We start from the raw sequence: 25799 nt of genomic DNA, 5'->3' as shown, positions 1-25799 counted from the left end.
CCAGTTTTATGACCAGATGCCCTTCTTTGTTTGTGTTCTTGGGCAAAGTTTTACCGCCAATTGCTCTTCCCTACTTGAGTTGATGATTTACAGTCAGTAAGGAACCATATTCGTTAACAAACACTCCGAATGTACATGAAGTCGTGGGGTAGGTGATAAGATCAACCCGCTACTAAGTGGCATTGGATGCTATGATGTCGACCTTTACTAGAAATACCCTAGAAAAACCCCACTTCTAAGTTCCCACTGCACACAATACACAAAACGGTACATTGTAAATGTAAAAAAAAAAAAGTTTGGGTAAAACTTTACTTCTCGCAGCCCAACGTTTATAACATTATAGGGAAGTGAAAATAATGTAAATCTTACTTGGAATTCCTTTTAGAGGAGAGATGTGTTCATTGCCATGTCTAGGAACCCACCAGCCCGCCCCGAGAAATATATTTACTTTTATAACCTAATAAAGAACAGTAGCCGCCATCGTCCATGGCTCAAGTAGTTTCTTGCATTCTCATTGGTCATGGTGAACGGAATGTGACGTCATTGCCATCAATGCTGATAAATACATTGCGTTACCAACCCCGGCTGAATAAAAGCACAAACAAAAAAAACCCATGTAAAATTACAATGCGGCTTTAACCGTCCGGACCAATGGTCTTGTCCAGGTCTTATCCTAACCGTCCGCACGGCAAGAACCAGTCCAGACCAATCGTGTTTCCACATGAAACTAGGGGCCTAAGGCCGCTTCGCGGCTTCTAACCGTCCAGACCAATGGTCTTGTCCACGGCAAGAATCCTAACCGTCCAGACCAATCGTCTTGTCCACGGCAAGAATCCTAACCGTCCAGACCAATCGTGTTTTCACATGAAACTAGGGGCCTAAGGCCGCTTCGCGGCTTCTAACCGTCCAGACCAATGGTCTTGTCCACGGCAAGAATCCTAACCGTCCAGACCAATCGTCTTGTCCACGGCAAGAATCCTAACCGTCCAGACTAATCGTCTTGCCACTAGCTATCGAAGCACCTCACTCATTAGTTCCTCCGTACAGGGGTTGGCAGCTCTGAGCATAGCTTCACAACATCCTTCCCGAGAAGGCCGCGAGCGTCTAAACAAACGACAGTCGTTCCGCGCGCAGCTGAATGTAGCGAGTGCTGGGCTGCGAGAAGTAAAGCATTGATAAAGTTTGCATGTTTTATATCTATGTTACAGTCCGCTTCGTACTCAAGGGACACGAGTGAGGTAATGGTTGATAGAAGATACACCTTGACGAAGACAGCCACGCTGGATGACAACGGACACGATACCTCAACCCACCTCACAGTTCCCCGATTGTGAGATGGGAGCGGAAACTAAGCCCGTACCCCACCAGTAAGACTACCACTTTACTATTGCTTTTTACTGTTCTCTTATGTTCGTTCATTTAGGTAGAACTACAGGGATACGAGAGCGGACGAGCCAGCCCACACTCTAAAAAATACAAACCACCTAGTAATTTTTATTATATGTGAATATATGTTTTATCTTTCAATTATATGTAGTTGCAGAGACATCTATGTGCCATCACCGCAGAAACGGGACGTCGGCAGGCGGAAGAAGATAGCCTGATACATCACGTAAGGTTTGGTACTTAATCCTCCTGCTCCGGAAACGGAGACTTGGCACGAATGAACATTGGCTGCTTGACTGTGGAACCATCCTGTAACCCTAAAGCCTGGACGCTAGTGGATCCGAGCTTGACCCGGCAGTGACAAGACTAACTGATCCCCTTAATAACTGACAAATGCTAGAAAAATGGCTATGATATGTATGATATATGCGACATTGGTTCTGAAATTTTCCAGCCCACATCCATGCATACGCTATGCAGAACTTGCCAGGTTTTACCTGTAGGTAACTTTTTTTTTTTTTTTTTTTCGTCTATGGGGTTTACTCCTTTCCCTTACTTCCAACCTCCAGTACCACACAACCCGATACTCAACCTGTCTGTGTCTGGTAACATGTTTTGACATGGGGACCGGCACTATACTTCCTTAGTATCGTACCACTACTCCTCAACCCTCTCTGCTGTCTCTTAGAATTAACAGCATATGGGAGGCGATGTAGCTTGTATTGATCGCCACGTGGGGGAGGGGGGAGAGGTTTTCATACCTCTCTCCCCTCCACGAAGTAATAAAAAAAAAGAAACGTTTCCCTTTGCGAAAAGCTAATGATGATGAATATGTCTTTCAATAAATGAAAGTCAATGTTATAACAAGGAGAACTGTAACTCTACGTCAGACGATCTTAACTTGTAGCCGCAGCATCTTTGGCGACCAAGGAATACGGTAACGACTAATGTGACGTCACTTCCGTAACACATTTTGTCGTGTCACGTTACACAAATTTTCGGATGACCCCCCAGCCATTAGACATATTCATGTCAAAAAATGCACAGTTCCACCCCCGATCGGAGTGGCGACCACTGTTGGTCCACCAGCCCTCGGACTTCAAATCTGAGGAGGAGGACAGCTGAGGAGACCGGCCATTTTTCATGGAACAGGGGATGGTCAGGGGGAGGGGGTTTGGAGACCTCTGCGCAGAAACTCGGTCACTAACCTGACTGACAGGGCTCCTGTTATGTTGGGTTATGAAATCATGATTACTTCATGACCTTGCAGGGAGTCATTGACCTTGTCTGCACCAGGAAAAAAAATGACTCAGCAACGTTAAAATCGCACACCGTGGCCCAAAACCGCCCTTGCCCATGCTACTAAAATGAATAACATTATTAGAATATCTTCACTCAATGGTCAGCGTAGTTATCTTCGATTCAGAGGGACCCGGGTTCGATTTCCTGCAGGGTCGGGGATTTTAACCGTATCTGGTTAATAATCCTGGCTTGGGGCTGTGGGTTTGTTTATGTCTTAATGCAAATCTTCATTTACTGTAGGCCCTACATACAGCACATTACAAAACATCACAGAAACACGCAATAGAGACTACATCGCTCCACATAGATTTGGCGTCAGGAAAGGCATCCTGCAATAAAATTGCTGCTAGTTGCTTAACGTCGCACCAACACAGATAGGTCTTATGGCGACGATGGGACAGGGAGGGGCTAGGAGTGGGAAGGAAGCGGCCGTGGCCTTAATTAAGGTACAGCCCCAGCATTTGCCTGGTGTGAAAATGGGAAACCATGGAAAACCATTTTCAGGGCTGCCGACAGTGGGGTTCGAACCTACTATCTCCCGAATACTGGATACTGGCCACAATTAAGCGACTGCAGCTATCGAGCTCGGTCAATAAAATTGGGCTCAATCCGTATAGGACTATAGCGCCAACCCCAAGAAATTGGGAAAAGGTCAGGAAGAATAAGAATATTATTTTTGTTTCGAATATTACCTTCACATCTACCAATAGAAGTACTTGGAACTTATCAATCAGTCACTACTGATCTGCATTTAGGGCAGTCGCCCAGATGGCAGATTCCCAATCTGTTGTTTTCCTACACTTTTTTTAAATGATTTCAGAGAAATTGGAAATTAATTGAACATCTCCTTTGGTAAGTTATTCCCATCCCTAGCTCCCCTTCCTATAAACGAATATTTGCCCCAATTTGTCCTCTTGAATTACAACTTCATAACGTGACCTACTTTGAGTTAATTCCTATTATTCCTGGGTGGAGCATAGGGCACATACAAGAGCTCTCCATCTGACTCGATTTGCTGCCACAGTTTTGATATTCCACATTAATTAAGGCCACGGTAGCTTCCTTCCCACTCCTAGCCCTTTCCAGTCCCTATCCCATGACCTGTAATAATAATGTTATTGGCTTTACGTCCAACTAACTACTGTACTTTTACAGTTTTCGGAGACGTTGAGGTGCCGGAATTTAGTCCCGCAGGAGATTTTTTACGTGCCAGTAAATCTACCGACACGAGGCTGACGTATTTGAGCACCTTCAAATACTACCGGGCTGAGCCAGGATCGAACCTGTCAAGTTGGGGTCAGAAGGCCAGCGCCTCGACCGTCTGAGCCACTCAGCCCGGCAGACCTATCTGTGTCGGTGCGACTTGTAGAAAATTGTAAAATAAATAAATAAATAAATAAATAAATAAATAAATAAATAAATAAATAAATAAATACTTCCCTTTTTCCATTGTGGGTGGGGATGGTAGAATACATCCTTGGGATCCCCTGTCTGTCGTAAGAGGGGGTGGTGGTGATTATTGTTTTAAGAGGAAGTACAACTAGGCAACCAACCTCTATATAACACTAATCAGAGATAAAAAATGGGATGGGTCCGACACCTTAAAAAATGAGGTATCGGCCAAAGAAAGAAAAGGGCCACGAAGGGCGTGAAAATGAAAGACTCTCTAGCCCTCGGAAACCTAACAGCGTCGGGGTCGGAAAAACACAAGAGTTGACCAAAGAAGGTCGGATAGGACAAATGAGAGTGAGGAGCTTGGCACAAGTAAGTGAAAGCAATGCAAGGACTCAGCTAAGGGCCCCGTGGTCGCCAACTCACGCTCCAGTTCAGAGCCCCTTTTAGTCGCCTCTTACGACAGGCAGAGGATAACGTGGGTGTTATTCTACCGCCCCCCACCCACAGGGGGATGTCTGTCGTAAGAGGCGACTAAAAGGAACAAGCCGCCGGGTACTCTCAAACTGGGAGTGTGGGTTGGCGACCACGAGCCTGGCATTGCTTGCACTTCTTGTGTCAGGGAGTTCTTCATTTTCGAGCCCTTTTAAAACGAATTGCACCGAGCTCGATAGCTGCAGTCGCTTAAGTGCGGCCAGTATCCAATATTTGGGAGATAGTAGGTTCGAATCCCACTGTCGGCAGCCCTGAAGATGGTTTTCCGTGGTTTCCCATTTTCACACCAGCCAAATCCTGGGGCTGTACCTTAATTAAGGCCACGGCCGCTTCCTTCCCACTCCTAGACCTTCCCTGTCCCATCGTCGCCATAAGACCTATCTGTGTCGGTGCGACGTAAAGCAACCAGCAAAAAAAACAAAAAAACCGAATTGCTCATTTTTCGCAGGATCGGTTCTCTTTTTTTTTCTAGTGGCTTTACGTCACACCGACACAGATAGGTCTTATGGTGACGATGGATCGGATCTCTTCCATTTTTTTGTCTGATTGTTAGAGAGGATCACTGCCCGGTTATACTTCATCTTAAAGCAATATTGACCACCACCTATGCTACGCAATACCAAATACAGTAGAGGTGACTAAAAGGGGCCCCAGGGGCTCTGAACTTTGGACTGAGTTGGCGACCACGGGGCCCTTAGCTGAGTCCTGGCATTTGGCAATACGTACCAGTTCCTAAATAAAGTAAGGACAGCTACTATATCTCACTACGGTAGCTATGAACCTTTTCAAGAAGTAAATCTGAAACTGTCAATAATTTTAAATGGCATGCACATTTATGTCTACAGCGGGTGATTCACTAGTTTTTCTCAGTAATGACTTGCAGTGAAATGCGCCTCAAGGTTGTAGTGCAGTGCGCTGGTGGGAGCGCGCCAAGCTAAACGTAAACCCGTTCCCGTCTTGCGACTCCAGTATTGCGCCAGACGTCGCGCCGTGAGGTGTGGTGCGGTATTTGAGTGAAGTTGTGGTGCGTTACCAAGGCGATAACAACATGGCCGAGACCGACTTAGACAAGATACTGGAAGAATTGGGTCAGTTCGGCAGATTCCAGATAGTATCATATGTGCTGATCAGTATACCTATGATATTTGTAGTGATATCAGGTACCAGCTTCGTCTTCACATCTGGCGACTTGGATTACAGGTAGACCAAAGGTGATACTTTCATTAAAGGTCTCTCTCATTTGTTGTTCCGGCATCTAAAGTACTGTAGAAAGAAGTATAAGTACGCGAACCTTTTCTTGAGTCCTGAGCTCCATAGTGCTGAATGGGAACTAGGGCTCAAGAAAAAGTTCGCGTACTATACACTATTTCCTTCTATATTATGCCTATTTTCTTCTTCCTGCCATTGTTGACATTATGACAATGGACTGTAGAAAGAAGTGCACTATTTCCTCTTATATTAAGCCTATTTACTTTAAGAATATCTTTTTCTACTTCCTGCCATTGTTTACTATAATATTCATGTATAAGGCTGGTTTGGTCTACAGACTCATGTAGCCTACTTGCCTCCCTTAAAGTACTGTCAGCTTAAGAGGTGGAGTGCCGATCACGAGGTCAATAGCTTTTTGCTATTACTTCCTCTTATGCTTTTTTTTTTTTTTTTTTTACAGCTATTTGTTCGGGGCGTCGACCTAGAACTATCTTTTGCCCCTACTTGCACCATATGTTATGAACGTGCGTGTATTTGGATATAGTGGAAGTGTAAAGTGTTAAATGTGAGGAAAGGAACGTTAAGGACGAAACAAACACCCAATCCCCAGGCCAGGGATATTAATAATTTACAATTAAAAACCCTGTCCCGGGCGGGAATCAAACCCGGGGCCGCCGGGTGACAGGCGGACGCGTTGCCCCCGACACCGCGGGGCCGGACTCCTCTCATGCTAGTCCCTCCACCGACATCATTTCTATCTTGATGTCCCTTGTTCCTTTCAAATTTCGGCGGGGTTGGGTTGACAAGGCCTAGAGTAGGGATGGCAAACTTTCACAGATTAGCGTGTCAGTTAAGGTCTTGTTTATTACTGTCTAGTGTTACATCGGCTATTTTCCTTTACAATCATCGTGAAACCCCTAATTTTACTTTTATTATTGTATTAGATTGCATTACATATAAATCCATTCGACTGAATGTTCCATGATTTTATTTTGCAAACATCACTGAAAATTACATTTTAAAATACAGGTAAATTTTAAGAATAAGGTATATTTTTGCTTTAACCTAATAAAATGTGTAAAACTATGGTCACAGAATTAACTGAGACATACAGCACTTCTTTATTGAAGCGTAATGTTAAAATATTCTTTGTTGTTAGATTTTTCGACCTATTTATTACATGTTAAAAGTATGTTAGTATGTTATCTGACGTGCCATAGAAGTCGTAGGTTCGTCATCCCTGGTCTAGATGGAGGGTCTTTCAACGATTCTTCCCTTTCCCCATGTGGCTGCATGCACTGCTTGTCGTAAGAGACGACCTAAAGGGGTAAACCTTCCATGGCATTAAGCGTCGATTGCCGACCACAGGCCCTCTAACTGAGTCTTACATTGTTTCCACTTATTTGTGCCAGACAGGTTACCTTAATCTCCCCTATTCGACCTTCCTTTGTCAACTTTTATTTTCTTCCAACCCCGACGTCTAGGGTGTCTTTCATTTTCACGTCCTTCACGGCTCTTCACTTCGTTTTGCTCTTGCACTCATTCTTACAAGGATCATATCTCTCCCATTCCCCTTTATTTACTATTAAGAGACGATGTTTACCCAGCTGTACTTCTTAAAACAGTAATCACCACCACCTTTATCTGATCTTCCTTGGTCAACTCTTGCTCTCTTCCGACCCCGATTGTATTAGGTTTACGAAGACTAGGGACTTTTGAACTCTTCCTCTTATTAATGTTAAGAAAGGATGGTTTTCTCGTACTTTCCCTTAAATAATAATGTCCACCACCAATCATCTCACAATCTCGTGCTGTCTTCAACTTCAACGGTTATTTAGAAACCAGGGGAGTTATCCATTTTCCCGCCTTTGTTGGCCCTTTTACTTTTCTTCGGCGGTTTTAGTCGTTTTCCTTATTTGATTGTTGTTGACGAGATATGCCATTAATTTATGTCTTAATACGTAGGTGCCTCTATGCAAACAGTGCTGCTATTCAAGTGCCACAATAAGGAAATAGTAAATAAGTTTCCCTTGGGTACGAAGAACATGATTATGATATAAGATGGTAGATGTACAACAGAAAATAGCTCTCTTCATCGGCGAACCTCACTTCACTGATGTAACATATCTTTTTCTCAAGTGCCTGCAGGATTACCGCTGATCATGTCACAAAAATCATAACTTTTGCAATTGAAAGTGAAATAGCGTATGGCTTTTAGTGCCGGGAGGGTCCGAGGACAAGTTCGGCTCGCCATGTGCAGGTCTTTTGATTTGACTCCCATAGGCGACCTGCGCGTCGTGATGAGGATGAAATGATGATGAAGACGACACATACACCTTGCTAGCGAAATTAACCAATTATGGTTAAAATTTCCGACCCTGCCGGGAATCGAACCCGCGACCCCTGTGACCAAAGGCCAGCACGCTAACCATTTAGCCATGGAGCCGGACACTTTTACAGATCATCATGTAGTGCTGTTTCATGACTTGCTAGATTCTACTCAAGTTGCATCAGTGTTAGTTCACGATACGTAAGTGAAATTGTTCGAGGAATATCGGGGATCTTCGTGGCAGTCAACGTGTTGAACAACATCGCCACCATCCTGTGCTCTTATGCGTGTTGAAATTGCAACAATAGCGGGGATTCTCGTTTTAAGGGAAACGTGATGCATTCACCAACCTCTCATAATATTAAACCGGTTAAGGAAGAGTTTTGACTTCTACCAACATCGTCGACGATAAAAAGTTTGCGAGGACTTGATAGCCTTTTTCCCACATTGAAGAGCCTTTTTCTTTCTTTAGACGATACTTTAATTCCCTTCTCTTCCACATTGTCAGTGAAGGATAGATACATCCGCAGTATCTCCTGTCTGACATAAGAGAAAGCAAAGCAAGTTTGTAGTTTTATGTAATTGGTGACATCATGATAATAGTCACGCGACCTCAAGTTTTACGTGAAATCCGAATTAAAAGAACGTCACTTTCGAATTCAAAATTTCAAAGTGACTGGAACGAGTGACAATTCAGGGGATTTAAACGGTGTCGTCCCATTTGCGATCATTCTTGTCAGTGACATACAAACAGTCAGGCTGCTGTGAGGGAATTCCCTACTGAAGAACTGGAACAGGAAGACATCCCTCAAGTAAATGGCGAAACTACATACTAGGATTCTTACGAATCGTATGTTGAAACTCGTTAAATTACTTATAATATATACCGTTTGAGACTGATATGTTAATGTCGGGACTGACAGAGAATAAACAGGACTCAAATGAACCTTAGATTTACCAGATGGTTGTGGGTGTAAAGGCGGTTAAATGAATTTTAAGAAGTAGGACGAAAATGGGCGTATTAAAACCGTTGAATTTTACACTTTCCAATTTCAAAACAAACAATTTTTCTGTAACACTTTGCTTTTACGATAGTGCTACCCATTTTGAAGCAATTGTAGCTCATATCAAACTTAACAGTTAACTTATACTTTCTTATACAATAGGAGACACTGTTAAATTACTGCTCAAACTGTTCAAACATTCATACTGACGCGTCAAGTAAACAGCTGCTCAAAACATAATTAGCCTACTTTCATCTATCTGTATCTATGTCTACCCCTTAGTCTCGTTTCTTGATACTGGGTCGGGATGAGATTATATTTACAGAGCTCGATAGCTGCAGTAGCTTAAGTGCGGGCAGTATCCAGTAATCGGGAGATAGTGGGTTCGAGCCCCACTGTCGGCAACCCTGAAGATGGTTTTCCGTGGTTTCCCATTTTCACACCAGGCAAATGCCGGGGCTGTACCTTAATTAAGGCCACGGCCGCTTCCTTCCACTTCCTAGGCCTTTCCTATCCTATCGTGGCCAAAGACCTATCTGTGTCGGTGCGACGTAAAACAAATAGCAAAAAAAAAAAAAAAAGAAAAAAAGAAGATTATATTAATTTATACGGGATGTTTCTATGGGCGGATGCCCTTCCTTGTACCAACCTCAGTTGAGGAGCTAATGAAGATGAAATGTGTTATGGTGAATGAAATTGAGTAAGGGGTGGGAGGACTCAGATCTGGCCTATGGATAGGAACTGTACCGGCATTTGCCTTGAAGTGAAAATATTGAACCATAGATAACCATTCTGAGAACAGCCGACGGTGAGGTTTGAACCCACGCGTTTCCCGAATGCACAGCTTGGCTCCATAGTCGTATCGTGTTAAAACGCGCGGCCACTCAGCCTACTTTCACCTATATAAATAAACTTATAATTTTTGTCTGTACGCTCGGATAAGATGTACAAGATTCCAGAACTTAATGTTAAGAAATTTTTTAGATTAAAATAAGTTGAAGAAATTATAATTCTATAATGATAGCGCGAAAGTATAAGATTGCATTCGGAAAATAGTGGGTTCGAATCCCATTATCGGTAGCCCTGAAGATGGTTTTCCGTGGTTTCCTATTTTCACAACGGCCGCTTCCTTCCCACTCCTTGCTCTTTTCTATACCATTGTCGCCATAAGACCTATCTGTGTCGGTGCGACGTAAAGCCAGCGATAAAAAAAACCATGTCACTAAACATCTCTGACTTTTCCGTACATTTCTGTAAGCACAAGGCTTGCCTTTCTTCGTCTCAATGACCTGCATGTCGTAAGCACGTAGATAACAATATAACAAAAGCTACATCTACAGCTGGAATAATTACAGTATGTTAAAAACTATAGACTAATATTACCTCAAAAAACCTTCAAGAGAGAGGCTGTGCAGAGTACGCCGTAATTAGCAGTCCCCATGCTGCATGGACGTTGGAAAACCCTGATAGGCTGCTGATAATTGTACAGTGGTCGCAAATGGGACACGAACTGGTTTGTGTTCACATTCTTGTTTTCCACTGTAATGGGAGTGATCGTAAATGGGACACGACCATTTCAACTTGGGACCGTGGGTTGGTAACCACGGGCCCTTTAGTTGTAGCCTACTTCCTCTTAAAACAACAATCACCACCACCACCACCACTTGTCTGAGTCCTGGCATTACTTCCGCTTGTGTCAGGCTCCTCACTTTCATCTATCATATCCGACCTCCCTTGATAAACTCTTGTTTATTTCCGACCCCAACGGTATTAGGTTGCGAGGCCTATGGAGTCTTTCATTTTCACGCTGTTCGTGGCCCTTCACTTCCTTTGACAGATACCTTCATTTTTCGAAGTGTTGGATCCCTTCAATTGTTTTGTCTGATTAGTGTTAGGTCCTACATAGAGGATGGTTGCTTAGTTGTACTTCCTCTTAAAACAATGACCACCACCACCATTTTACCTGTATGAAAATGCAAGGACACAGTTACGCGACCCTAACAGCACGACCAAACTCCCTTGGTTAGTTGAACTTCCCTTTGAAATACAGTAAGTCACCATATCACCACAAGCAACACGCTCTTTCTATTTGTCTTCAGTTTTCAATTCACCGAGACCGAGCTCCATAGCTACAGTCGCTTAAGTGCGGCCAGTGTCCAGTATTCGGGAGATAGTGGGTTCGAATCCCACTGTCGGCAGCCCTGAAGATGTTTTTCCGTGGTTTCCAATTTTCACACCAGGCAAATGCTGGGGCTGTACCTTAATTAAGGCCATGGCCGCTTCCTTCCCACTCCTAGCCCCTTCCTGTCCCATCGGCGCCATAAGTGCGACGTAAAGCAACTTGCAAAATAAATAAATTGTAATTCACCGAGCGAGTGACTTCGCGGTTTGGATCACGTAGCTGTCACCTTGCATTTGGGAGATATTGGGTTCAAACCCCAGCCCTGAAGATGGTTTTCCGTGGTTTCCCATTTTCACACTACGCAGATACTGGGATTGTAGCTTAATCAAGGCCACGGTCACTTCCTTGCCATTCCTAACTCCTTTTTCTATCCCATAGTCGTCGTATGCCTTATCAGCGTCGGTGCGACCTAAAGCAAATTGTAATCAAACATTGAAAAATGTGGTTTTCAATTCTACTGCTGCTCTGGATTCACGTTTGTCTCCTTTCTCCGTTCTAAGGGACAAAACAATAGGGTAAATGTGCAAGCGTGAGTGCATAGGTATGGTAGAGGACACCGGAGCACTTTAAGAGTTACTCAGCACGCACAGGCATGCATAAATCGATAGCATGTTTTACATACAACGCACGTCGCCTCACTACAACGCTGTTCTTACGACCACCAGACGAACGAATTTATATCCGTCTGCTGTGCAGAGTTAGGGCTATTCTCTGTCTGCTATCAGAAAATAACTGCTAGTTGCTTTATGTCACACCGACACAGATAGGTCTTATGGCGACGATGGGACAGGAAAGGCCTAGGAATGGGAAGGAAGCGGCCGTGGCCTTAATTAAGGTAAGCTCCAGCATTTGCCTGATGTAAAAATGGGAAACCACGACAAACCGTCTTCAGGGCTGCCGACAGTGGGGTTCGAACCCACTATCTCTCGGATGCGAGCTCACAGCTGCGCGCTCCTAACCGCACGGCCAACTCGCCCGGTATCAGCAAATAAAGGTTAACAAGTTTTACAGTTACTTGTTATCATAAGTTATAAATTCAAGTCATGAAATGGTTTAAATGAACCGTACGAATAAGCAGAGAACCACAGTATGTGACAGAAACTGGGCAGGTCTATGTTAGAGGTCCATTGAACTTAGACGAAATTTTGACTCTGGCACCAACTTATTTTTCCATTCTTCTGTAGATAATGCGTGTTAAAATTTTGCAGGCATGAGATACTAAACTAATGGTGCGGTAGTTTTGTGCAGAGTACGCCGTAATTAGCAATCCCCATGCTGCATGGACGTCATTCGTATCGTGAGCCAAAGGCCATAAGTAACTGGAAGCACTAGTAAACTGGACTGGAGGGCCTACGGCCTCCTTTTTTTTCTTCCTCTTCCCTCATTTCCTATCTGGAGGTGGTCAGCAACGTTACGACTCCTAACACACTACTGAAAAGTCTTGGAAAAATCATGAGTTCTAGTTTTATTACATGATTGTTTATTGCGTGATCAAAAGTAGGATTTCAAGGTCTGGACTGTCTTTAAGTTTCATGTCCGATATGACTCTTTTACTTCCACTAAAAACAGTCATCACCACCACGCGACATTGTTAACGATACTTCGGAGTTCAAAGAATTGAGGATTTGTACAAAGGTTCTTCTTGTCTCATCTGAGCTGATCATTTGGGCAATTTCTTTAAAGAAAATGTGTTTGTGACCAGTGGCGGCCGGTCAATACGTGCTACCGGGCTCCAGCACGTAGCTTGGAACTGTACGGAATTATTTATGTACAGTACAATTATCCTGGTGCCTTTTCTTTGTTTTGAGTACGGTATGAATTTTGTTTGGTGAAAATCAGGACAAGATCTGTTGAACACCTAGCTCTCTTCTCCCGGGAAACTTAGTCCGTGCTCATCTGAAATGAGCTCTGGCCTGTAGCCTGAAGGAAGCAATACGCAGGCGCAGCCAAGCTTGCAACACACCCCGTAGCCGGTGGACTATACCATAAACCGGGCTCAACTTTCACTGATCCCGTCAATAGTTACTTTTTCTCCCGCAAGGGGGGTAGAACTGCACGATGTTTCCTGCTACCCTGATGTTGAACGTGGTAAGTGGTTAGCGATTCTGCCACTAGAGATTAGTATCGCCTGGGATTGAAAGCAACGTCAGTCTCGAAAGTAAAGCGTAAGTGGAGGCAATCTATCGCAATGATAATGTTGTTATTAAGGAAACCAACCAATGCTTATTAAAATATCCATCTTCCTTTTGGAATCAAAAATAAGGAATTCGTTGGTGAGTCAAAGAATCTTTGACTGGCCCTAAATGTTTTCCTGCATTACAATGTAATTTTGTTCTTGTTTGTTCTGAGTTATAAATTGTGAGAAAAGCTTTATTATTATTATTATTATTATTATTATTATTATTATTATTATTATTATTATTATTATTATTATTATTATTATTATTAACAGGTTTGAAGTATGTTGGTCATCATGGCAATATGCAGACTTAAAGAAAGCTTATTCAGTGGTTTTACTGTAGCACGTAGGCTGATTTTTTCACGAGCCGCCACTGTTTGTGACCCTTTCTTGTTCCAAATGATGCGACGCATGTTCGACTTCGTGGTCTGAGCTGAGTCTATCAGACCACCACCACTGAGATTTTCTTAGTGCGAAGAATACATCCACGGTATCCCCTGCTTGTTTCAAGAGGTGACTAAAAGGGGGACTAGGAGCTCTTATCTTGATAGCATAGGTTGGGACCACGTTCCCCTAGCTGAGTCTAGCATTATTTCCACTTCTGCGAGTCTTCTCGCTTTTATCTTTCCTGTCTGACCTCCCTTGGCTAACTCTTGTTCATTTTCGACACCGCCGGTATTAGGTTTGCTGAGCCTAGGGTGTCTTTCTCTCTCACACCCTTCGTGACCGTGGCCTTTCTTTTGCCGATACCTTCATTTTTCAAAGTGTCGGACCGTTTCCGTTTTTCCTCTGATTTGTTTAAGACGGCTGTCTAGCTGTATTTCTCTTAAACAGTAATCACTACCACTACCTCTTATACTCCTCTGAGTCAGACCGTGTGAGGTCTGCAAGGCCTACGGAGTCTTTCCTTTTCATACCTTTGGGGCCCTTCCCTTTCATTACCATCCGGAACTCTCATCTTCGGAGCGTGTGTTGGCGACCACGAGTCCTCTGAGTTTGGCGTTGTATTTGCGAGGTCTGGGAAGTATTTCACTTGTATGCCCTTCGTAGTCCTTTCCGTTCTCTTGCCGATACCTTCATTTCTTGTAGGGTCGGACCTCTTCCATTAATAACCCTGATTAGTGGTAAGAGAAGATGGTGGGGGCGGTAGAATAACACCCACGGTATCCCCTGCCCGTCGTAAGAGGCGACTAAAATGGGCTCTGAACTTTGGAGCGTAGGTTGGTGACCACAGGCCCTTAGCTGAGTCCTGGCACTTACTTGTGCCAGACTCCTCACTTTGATCTATCCTGTCCGACCTCCCTTGGCCAACTCTTGTTCTTTTCCGACCCCGATAATATTAGAGCATTCGAGGCCTACGGAGTCTTTCATTTTCACGTCCTTCCTGGCCCTTCCCTTTCTTTGGCCGATACCTTCATTTTTCGAAGTGTCGGACCCCTTCCGCTTTTCTTTCTTGATTAATGTTATATAGTGGATGGTTGTCCAGTTGTATTTCCTCTTAAAACAAAATCATCACCAACACAAACCAACACCACCACCACCACCTCTACTACGAATATCACATATCGCCTTAAAAGAATTATCACCAGACCAATACCCTCTTCAGATTCCTTTTTTTTAAATTGGAGTTAACAGGTACTGATAATCTCGCTATTGCCATTAGATTTCTTTTAAAGTTTTCCCTTCCTTTAGCCGATTAAATTACTCTTCAAGTAATCGTAGTTTTGTTCCTAACCTCTTCAACCATCACCACCACTGCCGTAACACTATGCACCTCTTCTTCTTCAGGTATCGTCTCCTCACAGAAAGTTGATGATCATCATTGAGTTAGTTTTCCTGTTTCGTGTTTCTCGTACGAGTTGCCGTATCGCGGATGTCGGGCGGCTATCGGAGGTTCCACGTCCAGAATAACCTTCTCCACCCACGTCCTTATTTTCCTTCTATTTTGTCTTCTACGGTCAGGTTGTATCAGGTAGTATTTGTAATTTCTGAAGAGGTGGCCAAAATAGGGCGCATCTTGCGTTTTGCGAGAGTTAAGATTTCAGGTGAGTAACTGCCTCGACGGAGTACCTCGTCGTGGGTGACGTGTTTACTCTACTGCGATACATATATGCATTTCACAGGCCTGCATTCGGTTCATGGACGAAACCCTTACTATACATCCTTCGATACCGTAATAATCTCCAGTGTACCGTAATATTTTTAACTTTGTTAATGTTTTGGGTAGATGTTCAATTAATTATTTGCTTTACGTCCCATTAACTACTTTTACGGTTTTCGGAGATGCCGAGGTGCCGGAGTTTAGTCCCGCATGAGTTCTTTTACGTGCCAGTAAATCTACCAACACGAGGCTGGCGTATTTGAGCACCTTCAAGTACCACCGGACTGAGCCAGGATCGAACCTGCCAAGTTGGGGTCAGAAGACTAGCGCCTCAACCGTCTGAGCCACTCAGTTCGGCAGGGTAGATGTTTGATTTGTACTTTTACTACCAAGGTTTTCTTGAATATGGAATGCATTTCTTAATAATGGACTTTTATTACTGTGGATAACACCCAGTCTACCGTTTCTGCCCCTACGGGCCGTAGATCAGGTACTTACATTGTTCTGTTTCCGTTCTAGGCAAGAAGATAAAATAAAATATAATAACCGTAGTATAGTTGTGTAGAAGATTCCGCTTGGTGGCCGTGATCGTTAAGGCATGAAGTCTATATGGTCTGACACGGTGGTTAGCCTCTTCTAGTCCCGTTGGTCGTCGAAAAAATTGTCACCATTAGAATGTTGCCCGGTAGGGTATGAGAGGTGGTGGTATACAATTTCTAATCACTAGATTGCGTGCCAAAAGCTCTCCGCAGTGCTCATCTGGAGTGAGGGCATATGATGCTGTTGATGGTGATTCGCCCGTCGGATGGAGACTTTAAGCCCTTGAACTGATCCCGTGGTGCTATTCTACACGAGTAGGCTATACGCCGGCAACGAGTTTCACCCTCTATCATATATCACGTCCTTCAATTAATCTCAGAACTCCTCTGATGAGGCTGACGTCAGGAAGGGCATCCGGTCGTAAAATCCACTACGAAGATTCATTCCGCTTCCATACCCAACCCCGTAGAGAAACTGGATATGAGGTGAGACATACACTGTAGTTAGTATTCTGGGACGCACGAGTCGCAGTGTATTTCGTATCGCTGTAGTCCAACAGACGTGTTTCTTGAGGGCACTGACACGATTATCAGAAGAGCTTCTTACTAATGTACATCTCTGAACCTCGCTTTCTCTACTGGCTTTAAGTATATCTCAAGGACGCAAACATTTTCATTTAGGCGTGTCTTAACTCATCACTCATGATTTTATGTGCCATCATCCTAAACATTTTATTTCCATCAACCCTACAGTCAACACTTGTTCTTCACAGTCATTGCCATCAGGCACTCCAAGAAATAAATGCTTTTTATAGCGTATAGTCCCCTTAGCTGTGCATTCTACTCTAGGACATGCAAGTTGAGTTCGATAGTGGACAACGATAACTGTCGAGTCTTTCCTCGCCGTTTATGCTCCCTTTGTTTTTCTACACTCACGTCTCGAATGACAAGGGTAAGGTAAGGGTGTATTCTGCCCGAAGGCAGGTCCGAACCTCCGCAGAGGTGTGCCTGAGCCGGCGTTTACGTACGGTAGCGTGGCCAGTTCCTTTCCGCTCCCCCATTCCCTCCCCCCACCCCCCATCCCACATACAGTGCGTGGCAACCCATCCAAATCTTGACCACGCCCAATGTTGCTTAACTTCGGAGATCTCACGGGATCCGGTGTTTCAAGGGTAGTAGTACATTATTTTACACTAAGTTCAGGGTGAGGGGAAAAACATGCATTTTTCCATGTACTTTTATATTTTTAGAATATAGAGGTTAATTAGCCGAGGTGATAAATGCTCGGATCACCCAGAAAGACGTGGGTCCAATTTCCCGGCAGGAAGTCGACAAATTTTGATTTGAGATTTCCACTTCTAGATGGGCACATAGCCCTGAGTTCACTCAGCCTACACCAACAATTGCTAGTCAGGTTAAATTATGGAGGGAAAACGGTCGGATATAGTTCTAACCGTTCTGTCACACTTGGTGCCGAGGTTACGGGAATGTACTTTCCTCTTTAATCTGGTGAAAAAAAACCTTCTGATGTGTTTGCGAATGTCCGCGCGTATTGCCTACTACGTCCCACACTGACATTTATGTTTGTTGTGTACCTTCGTTAACTTTCATTTTTATACATGGTTTCCATCATAATATAAAAAAAAGCTATTGGACATACTTGTGTACAATTTTGCATGGCAGTATAATATATACATATAAAATAAGATTTTTGTCTGTACATTGCTCAGAATTTAAAAAGGATGATTTTCTGTATCAATCCTGACCACAGTAACAAGGAAATGCACTTTTTTTCATTTTCCGTAATTTCTGTCTGTCTGTCTGTCTGTCTGTCTGTCTGTCTGTCTGTCTGTCTGTCTGTCTGTCTGTCTGTCTGTCTGTCTGTCTGTATGAACACGCATCACGAGGAAACGGCTGAAGATAATTTAATGAAAATCGGTATGCAAAGTCGGGGAATAAGTCGCTACATTATAGGCTATAAATAATTTCATTCATGCTATGTGAAATGGTAGTTTAGGGAAGGCCTAAAATTTAATTCTCAAATAATTGTTATTATTGGTCGTATATTAATGAAAATCGGTATGAAAATTCTGGGTAATAAGTCGATATAATCTAGGCCATAAATAATTGTATTCACGCTGAGTGAAATGGTAGTTTAGGGGAATGCCTAAAATTTAACTCTCAAATATTTATATTATTACTGGTCGTATCGTAATGAAAATCGGTAGGCAAAGTCGGGAAATAAGTCGCTACAATCTAGACTATTAATAATTGTATTCACGCTGAGAAAAATGGTAGTTTAGGGGAAGGCCTAAAATTTAATTCACCGAGCTCGATAGCTGCAGTCGTTTAAGTGCGGCCAGTATCCAGTAATCGGGAGATAGTGGGTTCGAGTCCCACTGTCGGCAGCCCTGAAGATGGTTTTCCGTGGTTTCCCATTTTCACACCAGGCAAATGCTGGGGCTGTACCATAACTAAGGCCTCGGCCGCTTCCTTCCAATTCCTAGGCCTTTTCTATCCCATCGTCGCCATAAGACCTATCTGTGTCGGTGCGACGTAAAACAAATAGCAAAAAAAAAAACCCACCTAACATATTTATGTTATTAGTGGTGTTATCTTAATGAAAGTCGGTATGCAAAGCTACTGAATAAGTCTCTATAATACAGGCCATAAATATATTCACGCTGAGTGAAAGGGTATTTTAGGGGAAGGCCTAAAATTTAATTCTCAAATATTTGTATTATTAGTGGTCGTATCGATAAATACTATATAACTATAGTTATATAGCATTACATTTCCGATCACTTATATCTTATACATTGTTACCGTACCGGCTAAGAACAGAGATATTCATGAATTTGGATATTTGTTACTAAGTCCGTATCACTGCCGAGTTACGAGAAAATGGGTAACATGATTTAATAAAAATCGGTATGTAAGTAGAAGAATAAGTAATTACAGTCTACGCTATACCTAAATGATTTTATAAGACGTCGTAATATCACAGAGTCGAAATAAAACTAAATGTGAAGGCCTAAAATATAGAAAGCTCATAAAATTCATCAACAATAACATTACATTGACCATTGTTTGTTGTGATGTGCATTGTGTCTTCTGTTGTCACTCATCTACGATAGATAGGATTACTGCTGCGTACCGAGTAGTATTAAAAATTTGATTTACGTTGCACCGACACAGATAGGTCTTATGGCGACGATGGGATAGGAAAGGGCTAGGAGTGTGAAGGATGCGGCCTTGGCCTTAAGATACATGACAGCATTTGCCCGGTGTGAAAATGGGAAACAACGGATTACCATCTTTAGGACTGCCGACAGTGTGGTTCGAATCCACTATCTCTCGGATGCAAGCTCACAGCTGTACGCCCCTAAGCGCCCGGGCGTACCGAGTACCTGAATATTGGCGGGAAGTAGCTGGGGAGTTAGATAACTTCCTTCTTTAGTGTGCCAATCCTCTGATTCATACATTTTCTGTTACTACTGGTACGTAACTTCATCCTGGTCATTCCAGCTCTGAAACTCTGGACTGTTATATCGGCACCGTGGTACTGTTCGTTAAAAGTGAGAAAATGTGAGGTTTTTCATTTGATCGAGTATTTTATTCGATAACATTGCTTTCAATCGCTACATTCTTACTGACGTTTTTGTATGACCTATGTTGACTTCAGTTTAGAAAACGACAAAGTCAGTCTTTCTGAGAATCTCGTGGCGAAGCACGGGTACATCAGCTAGTTTTATTCATATAAACATTCTCTAAGCTGTTTTCTTTGGCACAAGTGATTTCAGTTAGTAGTGCGAATTGCAGAGATACAAAATGATTAAAATACTATTAAAGGTAACAAAAGAAACATATTTTGGAAAGAGAAATCTTAGACTCTTCAGATAAGTCAATAATTTTAGCAAGATAATAATGTAAATTCAAGATGAATTGTTGTATTTACTTTGCAAATCCCGTTTAGCTGCAAATAAATAAATAAATAAATAAATAAATAAATAAATAAATAAATAAATAAATAAATAAATAAATAAACGAAGTGCGAGCCTCAGTCGAGTTGCCGGTTATTCCCTGTGACGTGTCTGGGCGAGTGGATGACCTGACTCATATGACTCGCCCAGTGATATCATGATCTCAGCTAGTCTACGATGTGATGTACTTAAACTTTAATAACGTAGTGGAAATTCACAGACACTGATTCAACGGATGTTACAAGATTTATGTGGATTCTTAAATACAAGATGGCTTGTTTCTATATACCTGATACTGCCAACCTTAACGTATAAAATACTGAAAACAAGCACAAACTTCCCATATCTGTCGAGATCATCTGTGACCGTGTGTGGAAAGTGGTACTAATGTACCCAGGGAGCGTTTAAAATTTCCTTTGAAATGTTAACATCCACAGCCCCTCATAAGCGCATCAATCCCGGGGTTGGTCTTGACTACAACAGCCATCTTGCACTGAAGCGGTGGGGTGTTCACGTTCTTTATGAGCACAGTATCAGCAGGAACACTGGTTTGAACCGTTTTTAATTTTTGACGTTGCTGAAGGCTCCTGAGGTACTTGGTGGACCAACTCTTCCATATTTGCTGCAAAATATGCTATACCTTCTCCTGTCTCCGTAGTTGGGACAGAGATACATTGCTTAAGTCTGGCTCTGAAAAGGAAACCAGTGGAGAACCAATCAGGAAATGTCCGGGTGTTGGGGAGGAGAGTCATCATTATTAATGGGCAAGACCGTCAAAGCTCTTAAATTCAGACAAGTTTCTGTCTGATAGAACAAGGTGCGTCTGAGGTGATATTTCAAACATTCCATGTTAAATTTCCAAAGGCCTCTAAAATGTGGAGAAGTATAAAATAACATTTCAACTGCTCACTGGTTGCAAAGCTTTCCAAATCTTCCTTGAACGAAACTCCTGTAGTTCCTTACTTGCCTTAAAAAATTTAGTCCTATTATCAGAATACACACTGGAGGATTTGCCTGTACGGGCTGTAAATCGCTTCATGGCGGCTGTGAATGCACTCGATGACAGACTACTAACCAGGTTAATATGTACAGTCTTAGTATACATACATACATACATACATACATACATACAATACAAAGAGCGTGACGTAGCACTTCTGGGTTGCCTTACTTTTAGCAGAACCAAATTTTATCATTAAAGATCCAGTGAAGTCTACACCGACGTTATTGTAAAGGGCCGAGGAGATTGGACACAAACATCAGGATACTGTCCCATTAACCCATTAACTATGTCCTCACCGCTCCCTTCAGTTCAACACATTGGAAGCACTTGTGAAGGTGTCTAGCCATCTTCGGAATCCAGTACTACCGTCGCAAACTGAAGACGATAAGTTCAGATCCCGCATGAAGCAGGCAAAGGTTTTAAATTCTTGCAAAAGTGTAGATAGGTTATGTCTAGGAGGCAAGGTCATTTGATGTTTTACTTCGTAAGGCAACGCCGAATGATTCAATCTTACCCCACTGTTTAAAATGTCTTTTCCGTCCGGAAATGGATGGAGGCTGAGTAGACTGCTGCTCTCTGAGAGCAGTCTGGTAATGGTAGCAAGGTTTTAATTACAGTAGTACGATATACTGGCATGGACTCCTTACAGCTGACATGGATTTTCTCAGATGAGTCTGCGTGTGGATGCTTCAACCATCGAGTACCTTACCACCACAAAGTACTGTAGACTGTTGAAGCGATTTCACCTTCAAACCTCGTGATATTAAATCCGTTGGGTTCTCTTGAGATAGTATATCTCCAGCAATTTATCTCACTCAGCTGTTGGATCTGTGACACACGGTTTCCAACAAATGTCTTACAACGTTAGGCTGGGGAAGACAGCCAAGCTAATACCACCATTGAATCTGTCCAATAACAGATGCAGAAAATGTCAACCTCCAAGCTCCGTTTAGTTCTTTCTTTTAACATGTTTGGCCATAAGAACAGTTGCATATATTTCTAACCTTGGAAGATTTTGTTTTTACGGGGCCACTCTGGATTTGGCACATATTATTCGAACAGATATATTACCAACATTGTTTACAATTCTAAGGAAAATGAAGAAGCCATAAGTCTTTTCACTAGAATCACGCATTTGTATTTCCTTAATACTAAAGTACGCATTTGTATTTCCTTAATATGTGGAAAACTTATTGGTCTATTTCAATGTTCTTAACATCATATATTTAAGAACTTAATTCATACCAGGTATTATTTAGTGAATCAGGAAATGGGTCGTCCCATTGTAAGTTATGAGACCACAATTCTGGCATCTTAAGGCAAATACCATATGGATCAATGAGAACAAACGGGTCAAATACTGAAGCAATTGTTGAGATCACCTATCGTGTTGTTCACACACTCTCCGTAACAAACAATTTTCTTTCGCTGCTGTAAGGACCTTGTCATCTGTAGGATGCCACAGTATTCCCAAAATCTTCACACCCAATTCCTTATCCAGCGGAACTGGTAACTGAGTTTCCCTGCAGCTTGGTGGCACAGCTTCTATGAGTGCAAGATGATATAATTACCTTACCTGAACCGACTCTTTCTGTTTCGCAGTGCCTCGTTATCATTTGTAGCTCCTGTCAATACAGCCCATGTAAACGTCTTCATTCGCGATACAGGAAGATTTCTTGCTTCTTCGTTTGATAGCTTCCGTAGACATCCTGTTGCCAGGAAAGAGCTCGGTACCATTCCATTCGTGAGTGTTCTCAGGTCGCATATGGGAGTTGATTGCCACAAGATGTGCTGAAAGCGCCTATGATGCGGCATACCAATACATGACTGTATATCTATATTGGTCGTGAAGACAACTGGGTGAGTCCTAAATCTTAGGACTATGGAGTGTAAGTCTACTTGAAGTGTAGGTCCTATTAGCAACAAATAATTCAGAGAACAACCATTAGTAGTTCTATTTGAGCAATCGAAGACTTTTTTTTTACAAGTTGCTTTACGTCGCACCGACACAAATAGGTCTTATGGCGACGTTGGGACAGGAAAGGGCTAGGAATGAGAAGGAAGCGGTCGTGACCTTAAGGTACAGCCCCAGCATTTGCCTGGTGTGAAAATGGGAAACCACGGAAAACCATCTTCAGGGCTGCCAACAGTGGGGTTCGAACCCACTATCTCCCGAATACTGGATACTGGCCGCACTTAAGCGGATGCAGCTATCCAGCTCGGACAGTCGAAGACTACTCTAAACTTGGTTGTCGTGCTTGGCCTCTTTAATTACGGCATGGTGAGGAATGTAATAACTGGTTTTGCAAATCTCCAGTTTAATCCTCCTTGCTTTCTTTCATGTGATTTAGCCTTTCATACTGACATCCTTCAGCAAGAATTGATTTCCTTGCAAAGCGCTCCTCATTGAGATAAAAGCGGTCGAGTGCATCCTGGAAGGACTCTCCGAGGTTACTCGGATTCTGGTCAATGGAAAGGCTTAAAACGATTCGTCCATCTGCATGACGTGGAATGGTGTTCTGGAAGTGCCTCTCACAGATGTCATACTCAACACTCTTAAAAATCATAGGAGGTATACGTTTGCTTCCAGAATTATGTTAACTGACTATCAAGTTCAGCTTCATTGCGTAGAAAGAAGTTTTGAGGTGACTCAGGTACATTTGAAGTTGGTGACTGATATCTGCCAGCCAGGATGTAACCCCCAAGTGCGTTTTCTGTAGAAATGGCCAATCACTGGCCTGGACCTACGGTCATTCTTTAAGATTTCGAGAATCACTTCTGTCCCTGGAGTATGAAATTCAGGATCAGAGAGTTGGATGTCCACAGGAAGATTCCATTCGGATGTGTCTATTTCCGCTGCGGGCAAACCATTAGTCACTTTACTTAATAACAAACAATGAATATCAGCATAAAACTCAGAAATCCTTGACTTAATTGACCTCACACAGTACTTCGAATGAAGGCTAATCCTATATGTTCCTTCAATTGGGATGTGATTTCTTGATCTTCTTAAATTCAGCTTCTAAATTAATCGTTCGGTCATATAATTGGATTGGCTACATGAATCAAGAATGCGTCGTGCCTTATACATTACTTATCTTGAATCAAGTATTATTGCTGTTTCCAGCAGTACATGAACATTATTTGGTCCTTACACAAGCAATAACTTCCAGTTGTCATTTCTGATGACCTAACATTTTAATCCCTAGAATTGCAGTGGGGTTGTGATTCATGAAACACACCATCTTCCTTAACTCACAGTATCGTATGGTGTTTCCACTTGCGCATATGAAGGAGCTGCTCTTACAATGGAGAGACTTATGAACATCTAGAAGGAGACAATTGAAACACGAGAGTCTTAGACTTAACAAACTTTAATTGCTGTGATATAGATAAAGTTTTAAACTTGTCACAGTGATATAAAACATGTGACTGATTACAGTATTTACATTGCTTGTCCATGTACATAAGCCTGGGTAAATCTGTAGGCACCGTTACGATTAAACTTATTTGGCTTGGCCTTGAACTTGTTTATGAGTTCACAGTGACTACCTCCAGCACCTGACACCTGGTTTTTAACCAGTCATAACTCTTTCATGAAGCAGAAAGTACTTCAAATTCCTTCTTTGTTCTACTATCAACATTTTTACCATTACTGTGTAAGCATCAATTCCAACAAGGAGGCATCTTACTTGAGGGTTTCTAATGCATTCCTATTACTTGCCACGTGGTTTAACAAGCGGCTGAGCTCGGTTGAAGAGTCTTCACTAACACTTGTAGAAGACAGTAACTCGTAAACATGTTTTACAACTATTAGTCTAGGATTGTCATATCTGCAAGTTATAAAATCCCTACCGGGCGAGTTGGCCGTGCGGTTAGGGGAGCGCAGCTGTGAGTTTGCATCTGGAAGATAATGGGTTCGAGACGGTGTAGGTGTCGGTGAGACGTTAAGCCAATTGAAAAAAATTAAATCCCATGCAACAACGATATTGTCATTTGATACAGGAATATTCTGGAACAACTGTCTTGCCCCACTTTTAGGGCTTAGACCAAATTCAGGGAATCTCTTTACCTGTAGGATAGTCAGTTATCATTTGCTATGGTTAAGTGAATCCAATCCTTGCTTGTGGGACATAGAGAGTCACCATCTACTGTACTGTTGTACACCTATTACCATCGTGTAAGAAAGTCGCGAGCGAGAGAGAGAAAGAGAGTGGTAGGGCTGGGGGAGAGGAGGTGGGGGTGGAGAGCGAGTTTGGTTTCCCTTTATACTCAGCCTTCTTTAAATACTTCCGTTACTACAGTTCGTGCTTCTAAAGCAATTTCCGTTGAACAGGCAGTGTGACCTATAAATGCTGTCACAATAGTTAGTCTTCCGATGGAATGAGGTCATCAACCTCTACTGTTAAAAATGCCGTGTGATGTTGACTCTCCGTCTGTCTCGAGAAGTAAACAGTGCTAGTCCAATACCGTCCTACATTATCTCAAGGCTGGCTAACACTTAAATTGATGTACGAGTAATATTATGGCATATAATAATAATTCGGGCCGTTTAGTCATTAGTTTCAATTCGAACCCCACTATCGGCAACCCTGAAAGTGGTTGATAGTGGCAGTGGCGTAGACAAGGGGGATATATCCCCCCCCCCCTACGAGGCACTTTTACTCATTACAGTATTATAAATAGATACATTTA

At 42.6% G+C, this 25799-nt stretch overlaps 1 protein-coding gene across 1 annotated transcript in view; it reads left to right on the top strand.

Annotated features, from left to right (window-relative positions):
- Positions 1-5583: 5583 nt before the first annotated feature.
- The window catches only part of LOC136857485 (solute carrier family 22 member 4), a 62425-nt gene continuing 42209 nt past the window's right edge, over positions 5584-25799 (top strand). The window contains exon 1 of the mRNA XM_067136167.2: positions 5584-5775. Within this exon, the coding sequence (XP_066992268.1) occupies positions 5624-5775 (152 nt within the window). The 5' untranslated portion in view covers positions 5584-5623. The remainder of the gene's footprint in view (positions 5776-25799) is intronic.

Source organism: Anabrus simplex, chromosome 1 (assembly GCF_040414725.1).
Source record: "Anabrus simplex isolate iqAnaSimp1 chromosome 1, ASM4041472v1, whole genome shotgun sequence".
NCBI classification, from domain to species: domain Eukaryota; kingdom Metazoa; phylum Arthropoda; class Insecta; order Orthoptera; family Tettigoniidae; genus Anabrus; species Anabrus simplex.
This window is presented reverse-complemented; position numbering and strand designations above follow the sequence as displayed.